The 20,709-nt window shown below is 38.1% G+C and overlaps 1 protein-coding gene and 1 pseudogene across 1 annotated transcript; both read left to right on the top strand.

The window, feature by feature from the left end:
- The first annotated feature begins 924 nt into the window (after nucleotides 1–924).
- Nucleotides 925–20,709, top strand: PES1 (Esterase/lipase/thioesterase family protein). Its single transcript, XM_088091525.1, has 13 exons — nucleotides 925–1,688; nucleotides 2,358–2,409; nucleotides 2,695–2,750; nucleotides 3,562–3,720; nucleotides 3,833–3,937; nucleotides 4,351–4,457; nucleotides 4,772–4,893; nucleotides 5,397–5,505; nucleotides 17,606–17,739; nucleotides 18,502–18,871; nucleotides 19,061–19,174; nucleotides 19,678–19,763; nucleotides 20,244–20,709. The coding sequence occupies exons 1-13, from the start codon at nucleotides 1,268–1,270 to the stop codon at nucleotides 20,545–20,547; spliced, it is 2,139 nt and encodes a 712-aa protein (XP_087947651.1). The 5' UTR covers nucleotides 925–1,267; the 3' UTR covers nucleotides 20,548–20,709.
- LOC148198752 (uncharacterized) lies at nucleotides 13,480–14,390 on the top strand (annotated as a pseudogene).

The following is a 20,709-nucleotide window of genomic DNA, read 5'->3' as shown; positions in this document are numbered from 1 at the left end:
AAAGAAATAAGTTTTTTTTTTATAATTGAAATTTCTGGATTTGGTTTAGACATAGTGTTGACAATAAGAATGTGAATGAGTTGATATTTTATTGTTTGATTATGAACTTTTTCACAAATTTCCGATTAAAGTAAAAGAATTTATAGAAAGTATACAACTTTTTTATAAATTAAATAATAATTTATTTATTTTTGCTTAATTTTATTTTTTAAAATTATTTATGAAAAAAATTATTCAAGTATGTCCAAATTAAAAATATCACGTCCATTTAAAATAGCCAACTATTCCACGTCTAGTAAACTAAAACGTGTAAGTTTAGGCAACATGGAAAGTGTTTTGGACGTATACTGCTTTTAGTATCTCTGTTCAATTCAATTAGAAACTTGCTGTTTTCATTTGACCCAACTTTTTCGTAAGGGCTTCTTTGCGGTAAAAAGCAAAACCCTTGAATGCAAGTTTTTCCACGAGGGCTCTTCAACAATTGCAAAAGTTCTTTTCAGGCAGAATAAAAAAAAACAGACATTTATGAAAAATAGTACTAGTTAAGGTGGATATTCTTAATCTTTTCATTCCTCAAAAAAGTAAAAAAAATAATTGCAACAACAGGCATGTTTTAAAATGATTACTAAACTGCAGTTGTTTGTCTCCCATATTTGAACATCATACACATTAATTTATTGAATAATAAATATTTACTAACCAATAAATAGTATTAATATCAATTTACAGAAAAAAGTCCGTCTCCTTTTTTTGTCATACTGTTATTTAATTTTTTTGGGTCTTAATGATTTAATTTATCTTTCTTTTTAGAAATAATAAAATCCCACGCCGCACATTTGCCATTGGTTGGAACAAGAATCGTCGTTATCTTTATGTCTGGCACAGTTTCTTACAACACGACGATTTTAATGGCATGGCGCGGGTGTAACTACGCGCTCCGCTCGTTTCCTGTGTTGCTGCAATTTCGCTTCTTCCACTCTTTCTTTCACCTTTTTCAGCATTTTCCGCTGACCGAACCCCAACCATGTGACCCTTGTACACTTGCACTACAAACAAAACACAACTTCTTTGTTTTGTCTTTTCTTACTAATACTATAAATCCCCAGGAACATGCATAACAAGGACCGCATGGTCTAAAAAGGCACCACCGTTCTTTTTCTTGGTTCATGCTTCCGTGCATCGGAAAGTTTAATGATAACAATGGCAACCAAAAAGGAGTGAACATTTGTTGAGTCGAGTAAGTTCAATTCAATCCCTGTGAGCTGTGATGGCCTCGGTTGGGGGTTTTATAGTCTCTGGTGCTGTAAGGTGCGTTACGAGGCACCGGTTTGGAGTTCGGTCGCAGAGTTTGGAGGGTGGGGGCTCGACGGTGTTGTCGTCGGAGTCTGTGAATGGATCTTCGTCGGTGGTGGTGGGGACGCCGAAGAATCATAATGGTGGTTCCTTGGTTAAGGAGGAAGCGAAGGGGTGGTTGTTGGGAGTTGAGGGGGAGAAGAAGAAGAAGAAGCGTGAAGCAGAAGAAGGTTTGGCAGCGCTTTGGGATGATGGGTATGGGAGAAGCAGTGTAGAGGATTACTTTGCTGCAGCTAAGGAGATTTGCAGATCAGATGGAGGCCCACCTCGGTGGTTTTGCCCAGTTGAATGTGGGCCCCCTTTGAAGGATTCTCCTACTCTTCTGTTTTTACCAGGTTCAAAGTTACACTTCTGAACTCCATGCATTCACTGTGTGTGATATATGAGTATGAGGCTTCCAGGCATGAAATTGTTTTCCTTAGAAACATTTTGTTGTATGTTCATTATTCAGACTTTAGTAACATAGCATCTAACACATTCATTCTGACGACACTTTTTCTGCTAATATTTATTGGAGATAACAACAAAATAAATTTGTGTGTGACTTCTTTGTTTGATGAAACCTTACTCGTGATTTTGTAACTTAAGAAGAAAAAAATTTACTAATAGGAGAAATTGTTAGTGTTGGATGGGTTTCTTTTCATGCTTTATGAAGACTGTGTTGATGTTGGGTTATATTCAACTTTACGGTTGTGGTTGATTGTTTTCAATGTTAGAAACTTGGATTAGTAATACAGTTGGGTTGAAAGTTCGGTCCTCAGAAATCAGAGTGGAGATCTAAGTATATTTGTGTAATGTGAATGAGTGTTTAACCTGAAAACAGTTTCATTCGCAAAGACTGATGATTTGAATGGATGAAAACTTTTATGTGACAGAGTGATACTAGTTGCTACTTTCAAACCCCAAATTGAAGTTGTGTATGAATTCTAAATGTTGTTGTATTATATTGAATGTTGAAATTGAAAATGCAGAGTGTTGAAATTTCTCTAGTTTACCTCGTGCAGGGATGGATGGCACGGGATTCGGTCTCACTTTGCACCATCAAGCTCTTGGGAAGTATGTTGTTTTTTGTACTTTAGTAGTTAGCTAAAAACTACTTCAAAATAGCGTTTGTTTAGCACAAGTATGCAGGATTAGTTTCAGCTTTTTAAAATTGTATGTCTGAGATATTACTCAGTTTTACAATGGTCTGATTTTATTTTTAGAGTAGATTCTTGTTGAAGGTTGATGAAATATTAAGCTGCTTGATGGATATGATTGCTATATTGTTCAGAACAATTATTCTATGTTGGTTCTTGTTTGTTTTTCTTTCTCTTATGATATTTACTTTCTACAATGCAGGGTTTTTGAAGTTCGTTGCTTGCATATCCCAGTTCATGATCGAACACCTTTTGAAGGTCTTTGCTTTTTAACGTATGCTTTTGTCAACTTTTGAAAGTTCTCTGTTGTTTTTGATGATATAGGAGTGCTTGATTTGAGTTGTTCAGTTTATTGAAGCATGTAGAACTTCTCAATTTCATTTTGTTTAATGCTCTCAAAACATACTTCTACATTGGCTAGTTCAAATGTGATGCTGCTCACGTAGCAATTGAACATTTATAAGTAGGATAGTAATGAGTTTGAAGCATAGAATTTCAATTAAGCATGTTGTTGCTTCAAATCTTACACTAAAGAGAAGTATATGGTTAAAATAGATCTTATGAGAAGCATTATGGGAATTCTGAATTGGGTGAGACTGAGTGACTCTTCCTTTGGGCACTCTGATCATCAGAATCCAATTTTAGATTGGAGGGATTTCCTCCTCCTCCCACCTTCCATTCCAAAAACTCTTTCTGTGATCTAGAACAGATTGAATTGCTATCAGTTTACTTTGAAGTGAAACCAATATTGATTAATCAATGGCTAACTAATCATCAGGAATCTTGCTTATCTGGTAGTAATCTTAAAAAAAATATAAGGAAAACTAATCAACCATTCACATTGTCTTATTTTCTAACTAAGAAATGTCTTTCCCTAAGAATAATGCAAACAAAAAATGTCTTTCCCTAAGAATAATGCAAACAAAAAATGTCTTTCCCTAAGAATATGCAAACCTAAAGACGCTCTTGATTGTAAAATTTTATAAATGAATAAATTCAAACTTGCTAGCAAAGCTAATATGTATATTTAATCTGACAGTTTTCCTTTTTTATTGTCGAATTTTTGAAGGGCTGGTGAAACTTGTTGGAGAAGCTGTTAAGCACGAACATGCTTTATCTCCAAATAAACCAATTTATCTGGTAGGTGATTCTTTTGGTGGATGTTTAGCACTTGCTGTTGCTGCTCACAATCCAACTGTTGACCTGGTACTGATATTATCCAATCCAGGTGATTCTATCAATGGTGTATTCTTTTTTGTCAAATTTGTTAATGTATTTAGTTTGTGATATCTTGTCGATTTTCAACTGAAATCTGGCATTATACCTTTTTCAAATCACAGCTACATCCTTTGGCCAATCTCAGTTGCAACCTCTGTTTCCTATCTTGGAGGCTTTACCTGACGAACTGCATGTTGCTGTTCCCTTTGTTCTGGGCTTTATTATGGGTAAATTATATTTTTCTTAAGATTCTAGCTATTTCATATGCATATTCCTGGAGATATAATTCATTTGCAAATACTATGGATAATAATCCAATTCTCACTTATTCTATATCTTGTGAATTATGCCTAAGAAATAATTACGTCTATTCCAAAGGAATTTTATAAAATATGAGGGACAGAATTGTACAACAACTAAAGATGTCAGAGTAAATGTGATGACACACACACACACATACACTAGTGAAGCACATTGCTGGGAAGATAACAACTAAATATGAAACAAAAAGGCATCTCTAAGTTCTGGTTCAACAGAATGGGGTCTCAAGAATATATGTTGATATCAGTATCATAACAAACTTGCTGTTCTTTATCTTATCTCATTAATTCACATATACTGTTATATTTAATGACATCAGGCGATCCAGTGAAGATGGCATCAGTCAATATTGGAAATAGGCTTCCTCCAGTCCAAAAACTTGAACAGTTGGCATACAACCTTACTGCATTGCTGCCATGTCTTCCTGTAAGAGGCTTTTAATATTCTGTCCTTGGTCACTCTCTGTATTTCTTAATGTTTAGGGCTATATTGTATCTATGTTTAGCTAATTGATAAGAATTACACACTAGCATGTACGCAATTATGAAGTTTTTTCTTTCAACTTGTTGGTAATCCTTGTGATTGTTTAATTATACCTCTTATTTTCTGGATTGCAATAGTATTTGTCTTTTTCCTCTATCCTTTTTCTTTGTTCTATTTTATGGACAAATTCTCGAAGTTCATATAATATGCTATTATGTTAAGCTGCATCTGTATTTAACTTTATTATATATTGCCAGGAGCTGGCTAATATTATACCAAGGGATACTCTTCTATGGAAGCTGAAGCTTCTGAAATCAGCTGCTGCATATGCTAATTCGCGTCTCCATGCTGTTAAAGCTGAAGTACTTGTACTTGCTAGGTTTTTACTCTCTCTAGAATTGACACCTCACATGATAATACTCAATGCATAGTTTTGTATTTCATCATACCTCAAAGAAGTTCTTCTAATTGCCTCACAAATCTAAATTTATAGTTGCAATGCAAAATGTTATGGCTTTGTTTGATTCAACCAACCCAACCTAATAGGAAGAGGTTATGCGGCTACTGTAATGTAATACAAGAATTCAGTCACAGTAACCTATATAATGATATAAACTAGTAGTAGATCAATAATGTATTTGTGGTATCATGTGATTACTGGATAATTTTTAATTTTGACCATCCATGTATGATAGTATGGTTCAGAGTTACAGTTCTCACATTCTTCTAGGTCAATGATGTATTAGATCTTTTATTTTAGCTTAAATTTATTGATTTATGACTTAGGTTCTTACATTTTAACTGAGCCAACAATTTTATGTATGAATTTAGCATTTTCTAGTTAATGTTTTCCACTGGATGTTGACAAAATTTCTATTCTAGTGGTAAGGATAACTTGCTTCCCAGCGTAAATGAAACTCAAAGACTTGCGGGATTATTGTCAAACTGCAAAGTTCGTGTTTTTAAGGACAGTGGACACACCCTTCTCCTGGTACGTGAAGTGAATGTGTATACTTGCAACTGTGATAATTTGAGATCATGTTTTCGCTTGATAACCCCTATAAATAGGGTGTGTTAAGTGAGACTGATTGCAACTATCATCTATAAAGTTGAGATATTTTCTAGTGAACATGCAACTTCTAAATTTGACCATTGATGTAAGATTGAATTGCCGAGATTGATTCCTTCAACCTTCTATAATAAGATAATGTTCTCACATCTATATAAGATTGAATGGTCCAAATTAGTTCCTTCAACCTTTTATAATAAGATAATTGTTTCACTTGATGACTCCTATAATAGGTAGACTATTGCATTGAATCATATAATACTAGTTATTTTGGCTGTTCACCACATTTAGAAATTTTGTGATATGAGAATATTACACTACACTTGTGAGAACATAGCAAGAACTACCTAGAGTAGCGCTAGGACCATATTAGAATTTTACTCATTTTAGAGGATTTAAATCTTTGTAGTTTGTTCAATATATTTAAATTTTATATGTAAACTATTTCCATTATAAATAGAGAAATCTTCAAATGGTCCTCCAAAGTTATATAATTCACTACATTAGTCCTTCAAAAATTTTGGTCACCAAAATGTTTATCATATATTAGTCCTCTAAATATTTTGTCAATGAATTAATCCTTTAGAGAATTTTTCACCATTCTAATCCTTATGATTAAAATGGAGCACAAAGAATCTTTATATCAAATCTTTGAGGGATTAATTTGGTGAAAATCTTTGGAAAACACTGTAGTAAAAAACTTGAGGTACTAATCTAGCAAATAAATATTTTGGAGGACTAATGTTGGGGTGCATGTAACTTACGAGGACCATATTGATGATTTTCTCTTTGTAATTTTCTATTAGGGTATAAGTTGGGAGGTAATAAGAAGGAGAAGAAAGGTAGGAGGGAAGTGAGGCCGTACGGTATTGACCGTAAAGGCCAACGGTGGCAGACATGTAGAGGTAAGGCCGGACGGTGGACAAGGGGGAATGGTCAGACCAAACGGTGGATAAGGGGGAGCTACCAGGCCGAACGGTGGGAGGCAGGGAGTGACCAGGCTGAACGGTAGAAGGAAGGGAGCAAGCTGACCGAACAGTAGAAAGGAGGGAGCAGGAGGGCCGAACGGTAGAAAGGAAGGAGCAGGAGGGCCGAATGGTTGGGAGCAGCGGGGAAGCATCCTAACTGACATAGCAGTTAGGATGGGCGGGAAATTAATTAGAGTATAAGGTCGTATCTCAGGATATTATTACGTATAAGTTAAATATAGTAAATAAATATAAAGATATTCATATATATTAGAAATAGAGAAGATTGGGAGAGAATATCCCCTTGTGTTAAATACACACATAGGGTTATCTATTTATAATAAAAGAAATATGGGCTAAGCCCAAAATACAAATGAGAAAATAATAACTAACTAACTAAAAGATATAATATATCTAACACTCCCCCTCAAGCTGGAGCATATAAATCATATGTTCCGAGCTTGTTACAAAGATAATCAATTCTAGGTCCTCGTAAGGACTTAGTGAATATGTCTGCCAACTGGTTGCTTGAGTTAACAAACTCAGTCTTGATATCTCCGGATATGATTTTTTCTCGAATGAAATGACAATCAACTTCAATGTGTTTGGTTCTCTCATGGAAGACAGGGTTAGAGCTAATATGGAGAGCAGCTTGATTATCACATATAAGTGTCATGTGAGTGACATCTCCAAATTTCAATTCACTAAGCAATTGTTTAAGCCACACAAGCTCGCAAGTAGCTGATGCCATAGCTCTATATTCTGCTTCTGCACTGGACCTTGCCACAACACTTTGCTTCTTACTTTTCCAAGATATCAGGTTGCTACCAATAGAGACACAATACCCAGAAGTAGACCTCCTATCAGAAGGGGAACCAGCCCAATCAGCATCTGAATAACAAACAATTTTTGTATCTTTGTTAGGGCCATATAGCAAACCTTTTCCAGGTGATCTTTTAATATACTTCAGTATGCGAACAACTGCATCCCAATGGTCTTCACATGGGGAGTTTAGAAATTGACTCACCACACTAACTGCGAAGGAAATGTCAGGACGCGTAACAGTAAGATAGTTTAATTTACCAACTAGTCTTCTGTACCGTTCAGGATCTGAGAAAGGCTCCCCCTGATTTGGTAGGAGTTTGATGTTAGGGTCCATAGGTGTCTCAACAGATTTACAATTCATTAACCCTGTTTCCTCCAAGATGTCTAACGCATACTTCCTCTGAGATATGACAATACCATCATTGGATTGTGCTACTTCAATACCCAAAAAGTACCTGAGTTTGCCAAGATCTTTGGTTTGAAAATGATGACAAAGGTGTTGTTTCATCTGAGAGATGCCAAGATAGTCGCTTCCTGTGAGAACAATATCATCGACATACACTATTAAGTAGATACATCCAGCACTCGAGTGGCGATAGAACACTGAATGATCCGCTTCACTGCGAGACATACCAAATTGTTGAACAACACCACTGAATTTACCAAACCAGGCCCGAGGAGACTGTTTTAGGCCATATAAGGATTTGCGAAGACGACATACCAATCCAGATGACTCCCCCTGAGCAACAAAGCCAGGCGGTTGCTCCATATAAATTTCTTCTTGCAAATCACCATTGAGGAAAGCATTTTTGACATCAAGTTGGTAAAGAGGCCATTGTCGAAGAGCGGCCATGGCAATGAAGAGGCGAACAGAGGTCATTTTTGCCACTGGAGAAAAAGTGTCACCATAATCCAAACCAAAAATCTGTGTGTAGCCTTTGGCAACCAGTCGAGCTTTCAGACGATCAATCGTGCCATCAGGACCAACCTTGATAGCATACACCCACCTGCAACCAACAACAGACTTTCCAGATGGTAATTGGACCAGCTCCCAAGTTCCATTTTCCTGTAAAGCACTTAATTCATCCAGCATAGCTTGACGCCAACCAGGATGAGTTAAGGCATCACTCACAGATTTGGGAATTGACACAGAAGAAATGGATGAGAGACAAGTATAAAAAGATGGAGATAATCTGTGGTAATTAAGAACAGTATAATGGGGGGAAGGGTTACGGGTAGAGCGTATACCTTTACGGAGGGCAATAGGCAAGTCAGACTCAGTTGCTGGAGCCGGAGGAGACACATGAGGCGGCACCGGAAGTGAGTCATGAGGGAGACGATTACGGCGACTATAAACCTGAAGGGGTGGAGGTGAAGGATGATCCTGTGGTGAATGAGAGTCTAAAGAAGGAGAAGACAAAATGGGTGGAGCATCACCAGGAGGATCACATATAAGAGGGATATCAACAGTAGCAGGGAGAGGTACAGAACTAGAAGATAGATGTGAAAAGTAAAAAGAAGACTCATCAAAAGTGACATCAGCAGAGATAAAATGACGATTGAGGGAAGGGGAAAAACACTTATAGCCCTTTTGTGACCGTGGAAATCCTAAGAAGACACATTTGTGAGACCTAGGAGATAACTTATCAAGACCAGGACTAAAATCATGAACAAAACATGTAGACCCAAAAACTCGAAGAGGTAATGGATGCAGAGGATCTTGAGGAAATAAGATAGAATGAGGGATTTTGTTATCTAGGACGGAAGATGGCATGCGGTTGATAAGATAACATGCTGTGAGAACTGCATCACCCCAAAAACGTGAGGGTACTTGACCATGAATAAGAAGTGTACGAGTTGTTTCAATAAGGTGTCTATTCTTGCGCTCAGCCACCCCATTTTGTTGAGGGGTATAAGCACATGAGGTTTGGTGAAGAATGCCATGAGAAGCCATAAACTGTTTAAACGGTTGAGAAAGGTATTCACGGCCATTATCACTACGTAAATTTCAAATAGAAACCCCAAACTGTGTTTTTATTTCATTGAAAAAAGATTGAAAAATAGAAAACAACTCAGAACGATTCTTCATTAAAAACAACCAAGTACATCTGGAATAGTCATCAATAAAGGTAACAAAATACTGAAAACCTAAAATGGACTTAACACGACTAGGTCCCCAAATGTCAGAATGAACCAATGAAAAAGGAGACGACGCCCGTTGTGAGACACTACGAGGAAAGGAACTACGAGTATGCTTCCCTAACTGACAAGACTCACACGACAAACTTGATAATGTGGACAACCTCGGGACAAGTTGTTGTAGTTTGGCAAGACTGGGATGACCGAACTGAGCATGAAGAAGGGATGGTGACTCCATGACAACGCCAACATGTGGAGAAGGGCGGAGATGATAAAGGCCATGAGACTCACATCCTGTGCCAATCATGTGTTTCGAACTCCGGTCCTGCAACCAAACAGAATCTTTAGTAAATGAAATAACACAATTAAGAGTACGAGTTAAACGACTAATGGACAATAAGTTGAAGGGAGACCCAGGGACATAAAGTACATGATCAATGGATATGGATGGAAAAATATTAACAGTACCAATACCATGAGATGAGACTCTAGACCCATCAGCCATTGTTACTGAGGGTAAATTATTCGGACATGACAAGGAAGAAAACAAGGACTTGTTACCAGTGATATGATCGGTGGCGCCTGAGTCAAGGACCCAAGGTCCGAGGGAGTGAGTTAGACCAACAAAAGGTGTACCTGTACGTGCAACAGATGCAGAGGTAGTGGAACCAGAGTGCTGATGATCCTCATACCATTTGAGAAATTCGTTGAAGATTGCAGGTTTGTCTACGATATTAGATGAAGTAGGATGGTCTGCAGACGGTGATCGGGGAGGTGGATCAGAATTTGCCATTGCTACAGGTCGAGGAGGACGTCCATGGAGAGCATAACATCTATCTATTTTGTGGCCTAACTTGCCACAATGGTCACATTTTAGACGTCCTTTACTTGGCTTGCGAGACCGACTTCGATCATCACGTTGAGTAGCCATAACAGAGGAATCATCAGTATGAGGGGATGTCTCAATGACGGGTTTGCTCGGTATACGCAAAAGAGCAGAACAAGTAGAAGTAAAGTTGGGTATAACAGGAGAACCCAAAATCTGATCACGGACATGAGAAACATCATCAGAGAGTCCGTATAATGCCAGCAACATGAAGAACTTTGATCGTTGTTCCAATTCTTCAGCAGGAGTGGAAGCAGGGGGTAATATATCATTAAAGTCATGAAGAAGGGCATGAATTTTACCCAAATATTCTGCCATAGGACCAGGATTGCGCGGACCAATAACAGTTAATAGGTCCTGACAAACACCATAAAGACGCTGAGTGTCATTTGTGTATAACAACTTCGCTTGTGCCCATACTTCTGAACATGTTTCATAGGATCGAAACATTTGTTTCAGTGAGGAGTGAATGGTGGACTTTATAACAATGCATAACTGAGCATCAATTTTCATCCAGCGGGAAGTGTCTATGGGAGCAGTAGTCACATTTTGAGTAAGATGATCTAAGTACCCTTGACTCTTCAACCAAAGTTTGATGTCGGACGCCCATGTTGCATAATTTGTGCCATCTAACTTGTCAATGGACAAGTGTACATTCACATAATTGGTATATATTGAAGGATCAGAAGATGAGCCACCAACAGAGGTGTTTGAAGACGCCATATAGAAGGAGAAACCCTAAAAATCCAAAGTGCTCCGATTGACGCAACGACCACAGATCCAGAAAGAGGGCGAGGAGGCGATCACGGCGGTGCTGATCGGCGGCGGAAAGCTCCGGCGACGCGCCGGCACGCGCGGCGGCAGCGGCGACTCTTGCGGCGGCGCGTGGAGGCGCGTGGGAGGTCCGTTCGCCGCGATCTTCGTACGACGGTGGTCGCCCGGCCGAGGCGATTCCGATGGTGTGGTTGCCGGTCGATTCTGGAACTCCGGCGACGGCGGCGGCGGCGGCGACGGCGACGGCGGCGGCAGCGGCAGCGGCGATGGCAGCGACAGCGGCAGTGATGGGTGCCGGAGACCGTGGAGTTGACTGGAACTATTCCTGTGCTCTAGATACCATATTAGAAATAGAGAAGATTGGGAGAGAATATCCCCTTGTGTTAAATACACACATAGGGTTATCTATTTATAATAAAAGAAATATGGGCTAAGCCCAAAATACAAATGAGAAAATAATAACTAACTAACTAAAAGATATAATATATCTAACAATATAAAATAATTATAATAAATAGGATTATTCGTATCAGATAATTATAATAAATAGGAGTAATTTCTATTATTCATTACCTTTTCGGGAGGGAATTAATTAGTATTAATAAAGGGGAAGCCTAGGGTTGAAGGTAGGCTTTTGATTATTGAGTTTGTGACAGACATTATTGTCTTGTGAGGGAGGTTATGCCCCCAAAGTAATTGAAGGAGGTTATGCTCCCAATTATTGTTTACCCTTGTTTATTCAGATATTACCATCAATAAAAGAGATTCATTCTTCCATTGTCATTCGTTTATTGTTCTGTTCCGTGTGTGAGAGTGTGAAATGTTGTATTTGGCTAGTTTACGTACTCAGGTACGTAAATCCTTTAATTTTTTTTAAGTTTTTATTTTCTTTTCTAATATTTCTTTCGAAAAGCTTGAGTTTATCTTATTTTACATTTTTTAATATTTTATTAAATTATCTATGTTTATTACTGTTGAAGTATAATGTCATTATTTTATTATTAATACTTATGTTAGGGGCTTCCCGCGTTTTTATCTTTCAGAACTACTGTCTTCTATAAATATAGTAGTAAAGTTTATCAGTTTTCTTTAATCAAAATATAAGACTCTTCGTCTTCTCTGAACTTCAAGTTGGTATCAGAGCCATGGTTAGAGCCTATCCTAGCGAGTTCTATGTGAGTATTCTATTCTTCTATTCCACCCGCTATCTGGCCATTATCGGACCACCCAATTTCTACTATCACGCACGAGATGTCTATACCTCGGCGTGAAGGGGGTGTGTTGGAAGTCCCACATCGACTAGAGATAAGGCCAAAATATAATATATAAGTGAGGTTCAAACCTCACCTTACAAGCCAGTTTTGTGGGGTTGAGTGAGGCTTAAAACCCACTTTCTATTTGTCTTCTTTGTCTATAGTCGGCGGCATCGTCTCACTGTCATTTCCGCCTCGCTCCGCTGTCCGTTGCCGTCGTCTGCCGCCCAAAGTCGCTTTCTCCAGCGAAGTCAAGGTTTAGGTGCGCCTTGAGAAGCGCAACCCAACCCTGGTGGTCCCGTCCTCTGAAGCCTCCGCACCAGCCGCCACACGCCGCTTCTTTCCGGCCAGTCCGCCGTCGCCGCCGCCGAACGTCGTTTTCTCCGGCGAACTCAAGTGTTAGGTGCGCCTTGAGAAGCGCAACCTAACCTTAGTGGTCCCGTCCTCCGAAGCCTCCGCCACGCGCCGCTTCTTTCCGGCCAGTCTCGGCCACGTGTTCTGCACACGCCGCCTTCCCGGTGTCGGAATTTCACCGCGTCACTGCAGATCGTCTCGCCGGGGCTTCTTGAGTGTGTTTTTGTTCCTGTTTCTCCTTTTAGTTGGCTTGGGCTCATACCTAGGGTCTTCTTCCTCACGTTTTTGAAACCCTAAGTCCCATCTCTTCTCTAAGTTTAAAATGACTTCTTCTACTGGTAGTAATTCCTCTTTATCTGCTACCCCTATCATTACATCTGCAAAACTGAATTGGAAAAATTATTTGTCATGGTCCTCAGTCGTGGAATTGTGGTTTCTTGGTCAAGGACACCATAATCACCTTGAACAAGATATTTCTATGGTCCCAGACGAAGAAAAATCTTAGTGGCAGAAATTAGACTTTCAATTATGTGTTGTTTTGTGGCAATCAGTTGAGCAAGAGGTTTTAGATATCTTGAGACCCTATAAGACATGCTCCTCTTTTAGGAAAAGGGCCCAATATATTTTTGCTAATGATGTTCAACGTCTTTTTGATGCAACCCAAAGAGCAACTTCTCTCAAACAAGTCAACCATAATATGGTTTCCCATGTAGCAAAAGCTCGGGCTTCGGTAGAAGAGTTAAAGAACTTCTTTGTAGCTGATTCATTAGAAAATCTCAACAAAAAGCTTGATAAGTTTTACATGGTCCTAATTTTGAAAAGTTTACACTCTGATTTTGATCATGTACGTGATCAAGTTTTAGCGGGTGATCAAATCCCGTCGATGGATGGCTTAGTTACTCGACTCCTTCGGGTACCTACATTGGTAAAGGAAGAGAATTTAAGTGATGCTATTGAAACATCAGCAATGGTGACACCGCGAGGAAGAGGAGGACGTGGTGGTCGAAGTGGACGTCCTCAATGCTCATATTGTTAGAGAATGGGTCATACCCAAGATAAATGTTATTCCTTGCATGGCTTTCCAGACAAAGCTGCTCATGTGTCTAAATCTGATAATTCAGAATCTAGAATTTCTGATGAAGAGTACCAAGAGTTTTTGAGGTACAAGTCTGAAAAATCTTCTAATCTTGGCCAATCCTCCTCAATGCCAAATGTGTCAACTGCCTGCATCTCTCAATCTGTGGAAGGTCATAGTCCATGGATTCTTGACTCAGGTGCCTCAGGTGCCTCAGATCATATCTCTGGTAACATCCCTTCATTTTCTTCCATGTCCTCTTCGAAAACTCCTCATTTCATTACTGTTGCTAATGGATCCAAAGTTGCATCTCAGGGAATTGGCAAAGTTTCCCTATCTCCTTCACTAAAATTGAATTATGTTTTGTATATTCCTCATTGTCCTTACAATTTAATCTCTTTGAGTCGATTGACTCGTTCTTTAAATTGTTTTGTAACCTTTTCTGCTAATTCCTTTGTTATATAGGAACATGGTACGGGTCGTCTGATTGGAGAAGGACACGAGTCACGAGGACTTTATTTCTTAAAACCTAACTCCTCAGTTTATTGTTTTGCAACTTCATCCCCAAAACTTTTGCATGATCGGTTGGGCCACCCAAGCTTATCCAAGTTGAAGATGATGGTTCGAAGTCTCAAACACATTCAAGTCTTAGATTGTGAGTCTTGCCAGTTAGGAAAACATGTTAGATCTTCCTATCCTCAAAAGTCTGAGACGCGATGTAATTTTGCCTTTTCAACTATTCACTCTGATATTTGGGGACCAAGTCGTGTTACTTCTTTTGGTTTTAATTATTTTGTAACCTTCATTGATGAATTTTCTCGATGTACTTTGGTTTATTTAATGAAAGAGAGATCTGAACTTTTGGCAATATTTGTGTCTTTTTCTAATGAAATTAAGAACCAATTTGGGAAGACATTTAAAATCCTCAGAAGTGATAATGCTAAGGAATGCTTTTCTGCAGCATTTTCTTTATTCTTATCTTCCCAAGGAATTTTACACCAGTCAACATGTCCCCACACTCCACAACAAAATGGCATTTCAGACAGAAATAATAGACATTTCATTGAAACCGCACGCTCCCTGATGTTGAATACTAATGTTCCTGTTCATCATTGGGGTGATGCAGTTCTTACTGCCTGTTTTCTGATCAATAGGATGCCTTCTTCCTCTCTTGAGAATAAAGTCCCTCACTCTATCATTTTTCCAAATGACCCTCTTTACCATGTCTCTCCTTGTATATTTGGGTGTACTTGTTTTGTTCATAATGTTTCTCCAGGTCTTGATAAACTCTCTGCAAAAGCTATTAAGTGTGTCTTTTTGGGATACTCTCGTCTTCAAAAAGGGTATAAATGTTATTCTCCCTCAACCAAGAGGTATAATATGTTTGCTGATGTCACATTCTTTGAAGATACACCTTTTTTCTTGTCCTCCATGGAGGACCGTTCATTTGTTCAATAAATGTTTCCTCTACCATCATGTGATCCCTTGGTTACTCCTGCTTCTTTACCTCAAACTCAAAATGCAAATGACATTGTTCCTCCACCTCTTCTCACATATCAGCGTCGGACACAATCTCAAACTCCAAACACTGAAGATCCTCGAGACTCAGATCCTCGAGACTCAGATCCTCCATCAGATTGCCAAACCATGGATCCTTCATCCTCTTCACCCTCTCTTGACTCAGATAATAATTGGCCTATTGCCCTTCGGAAAGGTATTCGCTCTACTCGTAATCCTTATCCTGTTTATAATTTTTTGAGTTATCATCGTTTGTCTCCTCCATATTTCTCCTTTGTTTCTTCCTTATCTTCCATTAAGGTTCCTAATAATGTTCATGAGGCACTTGAACACAATGGCACTTGGAACCTTGTTCCTCTTCCTCTTGGTAAGAAGCTTGTTGGTTGTAGATGGGTCTATGCTATTAAGGTTGGTCCTACTGGTGCAATCGATCGTCTCAAAGCTCGTCTGGTAGCTAAGGGATATACTCAAGTCTATGGCCTCGACTATTGTGATACCTTTTCTCCTGTGGCTAAAACCAGTACTGTTCGTATTTTGCTTGCTATGGTTGCCATTCGTCATTGGCCCCTTTACCAGTTGGACATTAAAAATGCCTTTCTTCATGGTGATCTAGAAGAAGAGATATACATGGAGCAACCTCCTGGGTTTGTTGCTCAGGGGGAGTCTTGGTTAGTTTGTAAATTACATCGTTCCCTCTATGGTTTGAAGCAATCACCTCGAGCTTGGTTTGATAAATTTAGTCAGGTTGTGCAAAATTTTGGATTGAAACGATGTGAGGCGGATCATTCAGTATTTTATAGTCACTCTTCTCCTGATAAATGTGTTTATCTTATGGTCTATGTTGATGATATTGTCATTACAGGAAATGACGTCATTGGAATTGCTCAATTAAAGAATCATTTGGTCAACCACTTTCAAACCAAAGATCTGGGTCGGCTAAAATATTTCCTTGGTATTGAAGTGGCACAATCAAAGGAAGGTGTCATCATTTCACAAAGAAAATATGCTCTTGATATTTTGGAGGAAACAGGCCTGACAAATTACAAGCCCATTGATAGTCCTATGGACTCAAATCAAAAGTTAATGAAAGACCAAGGTGAAGTTTTCTCAGACTCAGAGAGATATAGAAGGCTTGCTGGAAAACTCATCTATCTTACCATAACAAGACCTGATCTTTCTTATTCGGTGGGAGTTGTGAGTCAATTTATGCAAAATCCACATGTTGATCATTGGAATGCAGTGATTCGCATTCTCAGATATGTAAAAAGGAACCCGGGACAGGGATTGTTGTATGAGGACAAGGGAAGCACTCGTGTTGAGGGATATTGTGATGCAGATTGGGCTGGTTGTCCAATTGGCAGAAGATCTACCTCAGGATATTGTGTTTTACTTGGAGGGAACCTTGTATCTTGGAAAAGTAAGAAACAAAGTGTTGTTGCTCGATCTAGTGCTGAAGCTGAGTATCGATCTATGGCTCTAACTACATGTGAACTTGTGTGGATTAGACAACTCCTTCAAGAGTTGAAATTTTGTGAAAATGAGCCGATGAAGTTGTACTGTGACAATCAAGCCGCCCTTCACATTGCCTCCAATCCAGTGTTTCATGAAAGAACAAAACACATAGAGATTGATTGTCATTTTATCAGAGAGAAGTTATTGTCAAAGGATTTTGTTACTGAGTTTATCAACTCTAATGAACAACTCGCGGACATTCTGACCAAATCTCTAAGGGGGCCTAGAATTCAATTTATATGTTCCAAGCTTGGTGCATATGATCTATATGCTCCAGCTTGAGGGGGAGTGTTGAAGTATAATGTCATTATTTTATTATTAATACTTATGTTAGGGGCTTCCCGCGTTTTTATCTTTCAGAACTACTGTCTTCTATAAATACAGTAGTAAAGTGTATCAGTTTTCTTTAATCAAAATATAAGACTCTTCGTCTTCTCTAAACTTCAAGTATTACTTCCGGGGACTCTTATAATCACAAATGCTGTAAAAAGCATTTTTTAATTTGAGTACTTGTCCATGGACCAATAGGCAATACAAAAGGATGTGTTTTTGGTTTTTCTAAAGCCATTTCTGCATAACCTTATCACAGTCCTTTGCATCATGTGATGGACATCAAGAACTCATTAGCCATGTTATATTGCTGTATTAAGTTTAACTATATTAGTTGCACAGACTTACTTTCTATACAGCTTCGGTGATAACAACTCATCAAATGCAGGAAGATGGTCTTGGTCTATTGACCATCATCAAGGGAACTTGCATGTACCGTCCTTCACCGAGGCATGATTTGGTCAGGGATTTCATTCCTCCTAGTATGACAGAATTCAGATATGCAATGGATCAAGTGGTTGGGTAAGTTGATTTGGCAATATTACGTTCATTTCTTTGTTGTTCTTTTTTCGAGATTCATACTCTTAGCATTATTTTTCGTGGAATTCATGCCATATGTTTTTAAATCACTGATGCATAATGTTTTGCAAATAGAAGCTTGAGGACGTAGTGAATTTCATGGATAACTGCATAATGTGCAGGATTGTACACTGAACTTAGCCAGACTTTTTCTGTGGCAGCAGCCAAATGCACTCGGTTTGCAACTAGAATCATGATAAAATAAGGCACCTATAATTTGATTTGTTAGACTACAGTTATTTACTTATCCTCTTCATGTGCATCTCTTGTTATTCCTTGCTTATTCTCAGGTGTATCTAATAAGTATGACAGAAGTTTTTGACTTGTAAAAGATAAACATGTTTAAACTTGAAAGGCGTTTTTTCATTAAATTGCTCATATTTTCTCATGTGCTGTTTGCCACTCCTCTGCCTCTACCTCTTCCTTATTTTTTGTTCTCTGGTATGTTCTGTTGAACAATCAACCTTGGATGTCAAGCATCCATTTGTCTGTCTTTATACTAATAGTTTAACACAAAGTGCCTAAATGGAGAAAGTGGTTTATAGATGTGAAACCTAGACTTAAGTCCTTATTCTCTTAGGTTCAAGCCTGCAATTTATGTCAGTCTTACATCAATTATCTTCTTTGATAGTTTACTTAGCACCCGTTCCCAAACAAATGGGACTAGTTGGTTTAAATCTGATATGCTACTAATGTGGATGGTAGGTCATTTCGTTCCATTACCGGATCTGTATTTTTCTCTACATTGGAGGATGGAAAGATCGTAAAAGGTCTCTCTGGTGTTCCAGAAGAAGGTCCTGTCATATATGTCGGTTATCATATGTTGTTGGGGTTTGAGCTTATCTCACTTATAGATGAATTTTTGAGTGAGAAAGGTATTGCCCTTCGCGGAGTAGCCCATCCGGAGCTGTTCATGCCTAAAGTGGAGAGTTTTTCATCTGAGTTTTCTATGTTTGATTGGGTGAAGATATTTGGTGGGGTGCCTGTTTCAGCAAGCAACCTTTTCAAATTATTTTCAACAAAGTCACATGTTCTTCTATATCCTGGTGGTGCTCGAGAGGCTCTCCATTATAAGGTACATAAGTTTTATTGCTTTATCTATGCTTCTTATCCAATTATGTAGTATCTATGATCCAGTTACTTTATGCAGTCACATTAATACAACGTGCACTATATGTTTCCATGTGCAATCTTTGGGATAAGCATTTACTATTATGCGATGGTGGCTTCTACTTTAAAACTGACTGAACTCTGCAATTGCTAGGGGGAAGAATACAAGTTGATTTGGCCTGATCATCCGGAATTTGTGAGAATGGCCGCAAGATTTGGTGCCACAATTGTGCCATTTGGAGCTGTGGGAGAAGATGATATAGTTGAAGTAGGTTTCTTCTTTTTCTACCAGATGACATACACTTTTGAGGACACAAACTTTTCTGCCTTTTCTTTTGGAAAAAAATATATTTCTAGTCCCTTAACATCAAACTTGGTTTTGATTCTTGTATTTCAAATTGAAAAATTAGTCCTTAAATTTTGAAAAATATGTGAATTAGGCCCTTCCCCCAACATTGTGCAGTAAAATATATCAGTAAATGATAAGTTTAAGTATAATGAAGGACTAAAATCACATATTTTCAAAAGTAGGATGACTAATTCATCAATTTGAAAGCAGAATAACTGATTGCAAGTTTAGCAAAACTTACAGGGACTACAAAGGTACTTTTCCTTTTCTTTTTCTAAACTTGTTAGGAATATTCATTTCTAAATGTCTCAATGAACGTTCAGAGAGGAATGAAAAGAAAATAGCTTCTTTTCCTTGCAATTTTTGAGTTTTTATTAATTGTACTTGCTTTTTGGTTGGACTTTTTTGCTTGAATTATGCAGATGGTTCTTGACTACAACGACTTAATGAAGATCCCCATAGTCAACGATCGCATAAGAGATATGAATCGTGACCAAGTTAAGTTTAGGTAACTATTCTCCATCTCAATAAATCTCAATCATGTTTATTGCCTATAAGATATAGCCTTATAACTAGAGCTAACAACACCATTTCTACTACATTCCCACCTTATAGTCAATTTGTTGAAATGTATAGAACCATGACAAGTTTACTAAATAACACTTGGTACCCACAAATTTTTATGATTTTATATTTCAACCAGTACAAGAGACAAATAATGTGTTCAAGGGAATGAAGAAATGTTCTTGACATTTCTCAGACCCACTTTCCATTCTTGCACACTTTCTTATTGGTTAAGAAATTACAAAATTAGGTGGAATATTTTTGAAGTAAGAAGTGAAGTTCACTAAAACATTCCATTTTTAACAAATTTCAATTAATAAAAGTGATAGAGAGAACCATGATTTAATATATCTGATAGCTTATAGATCAAAACTATGGATTTTTCTTTCACAACTAAGGCACTGGTGTGTTTGTTGCTATCCAGAGATGACAGAAGTGGTGAAGTAGCAAACCAAAATCTCTCTTTACCTGTACTTGTACCCAAAATACCAGGTCGCTTTTACTTTCTGTTTGGGAAGCCCATAAGAACAAAAGGCATGGAAAATATGCTAAAAGACAGAGAAAGTGCCAATCAAATGTACCTGCAGATTAAGTCAGAAGTTGAAAACAATTTGAATTACTTGATCAAGAAGAGGGAGGAGGATCCATACAGGAATATCATCGACAGAAAGATGTATCAGATATTTTATCCTCCTGAAACTGATCCAACTCCATCGTTTGAGCCCTGAAAAATGTTTTCATTCATAGTACTCATTCTTATGTAATCATAATTATTTGTGAACAGATACATGTACATGCCCATTATTCTTATAAAATGTGGTGCTTTTTGTATGTACCCAAAAAATAAATTTAACTTTCTTTAGAGTTCATAATTGATGCCAATTATTTCA

The sequence above is a fragment of the Vigna umbellata genome, chromosome 5 (assembly GCF_029865625.1).
Source record: "Vigna umbellata cultivar VRB3 chromosome 5, Vumbellata_1.0, whole genome shotgun sequence".
Taxonomy (NCBI): domain Eukaryota; kingdom Viridiplantae; phylum Streptophyta; class Magnoliopsida; order Fabales; family Fabaceae; genus Vigna; species Vigna umbellata.
Note: the sequence above shows the minus strand (reverse complement) of the source record. Positions and strands in the feature narration are given on the sequence as shown.

Bases quoted from the DNA above. Each gene is read 5' to 3' on its own strand.
- PES1 (XM_088091525.1), top strand. From the start codon at position 1,268: ATGGCCTCGGTTGGGGGTTTTATAGTCTCTGGTGCTGTAAGGTGCGTT. The intron at 4,894-5,396 runs GTTTTTACTCTC...TTTCTATTCTAG, and splicing joins GAAGTACTTGTACTTGCTAG to TGGTAAGGATAACTTGCTTC. The intron at 17,740-18,501 runs GTAAGTTGATTT...TGTGGATGGTAG, and splicing joins GCAATGGATCAAGTGGTTGG to GTCATTTCGTTCCATTACCG.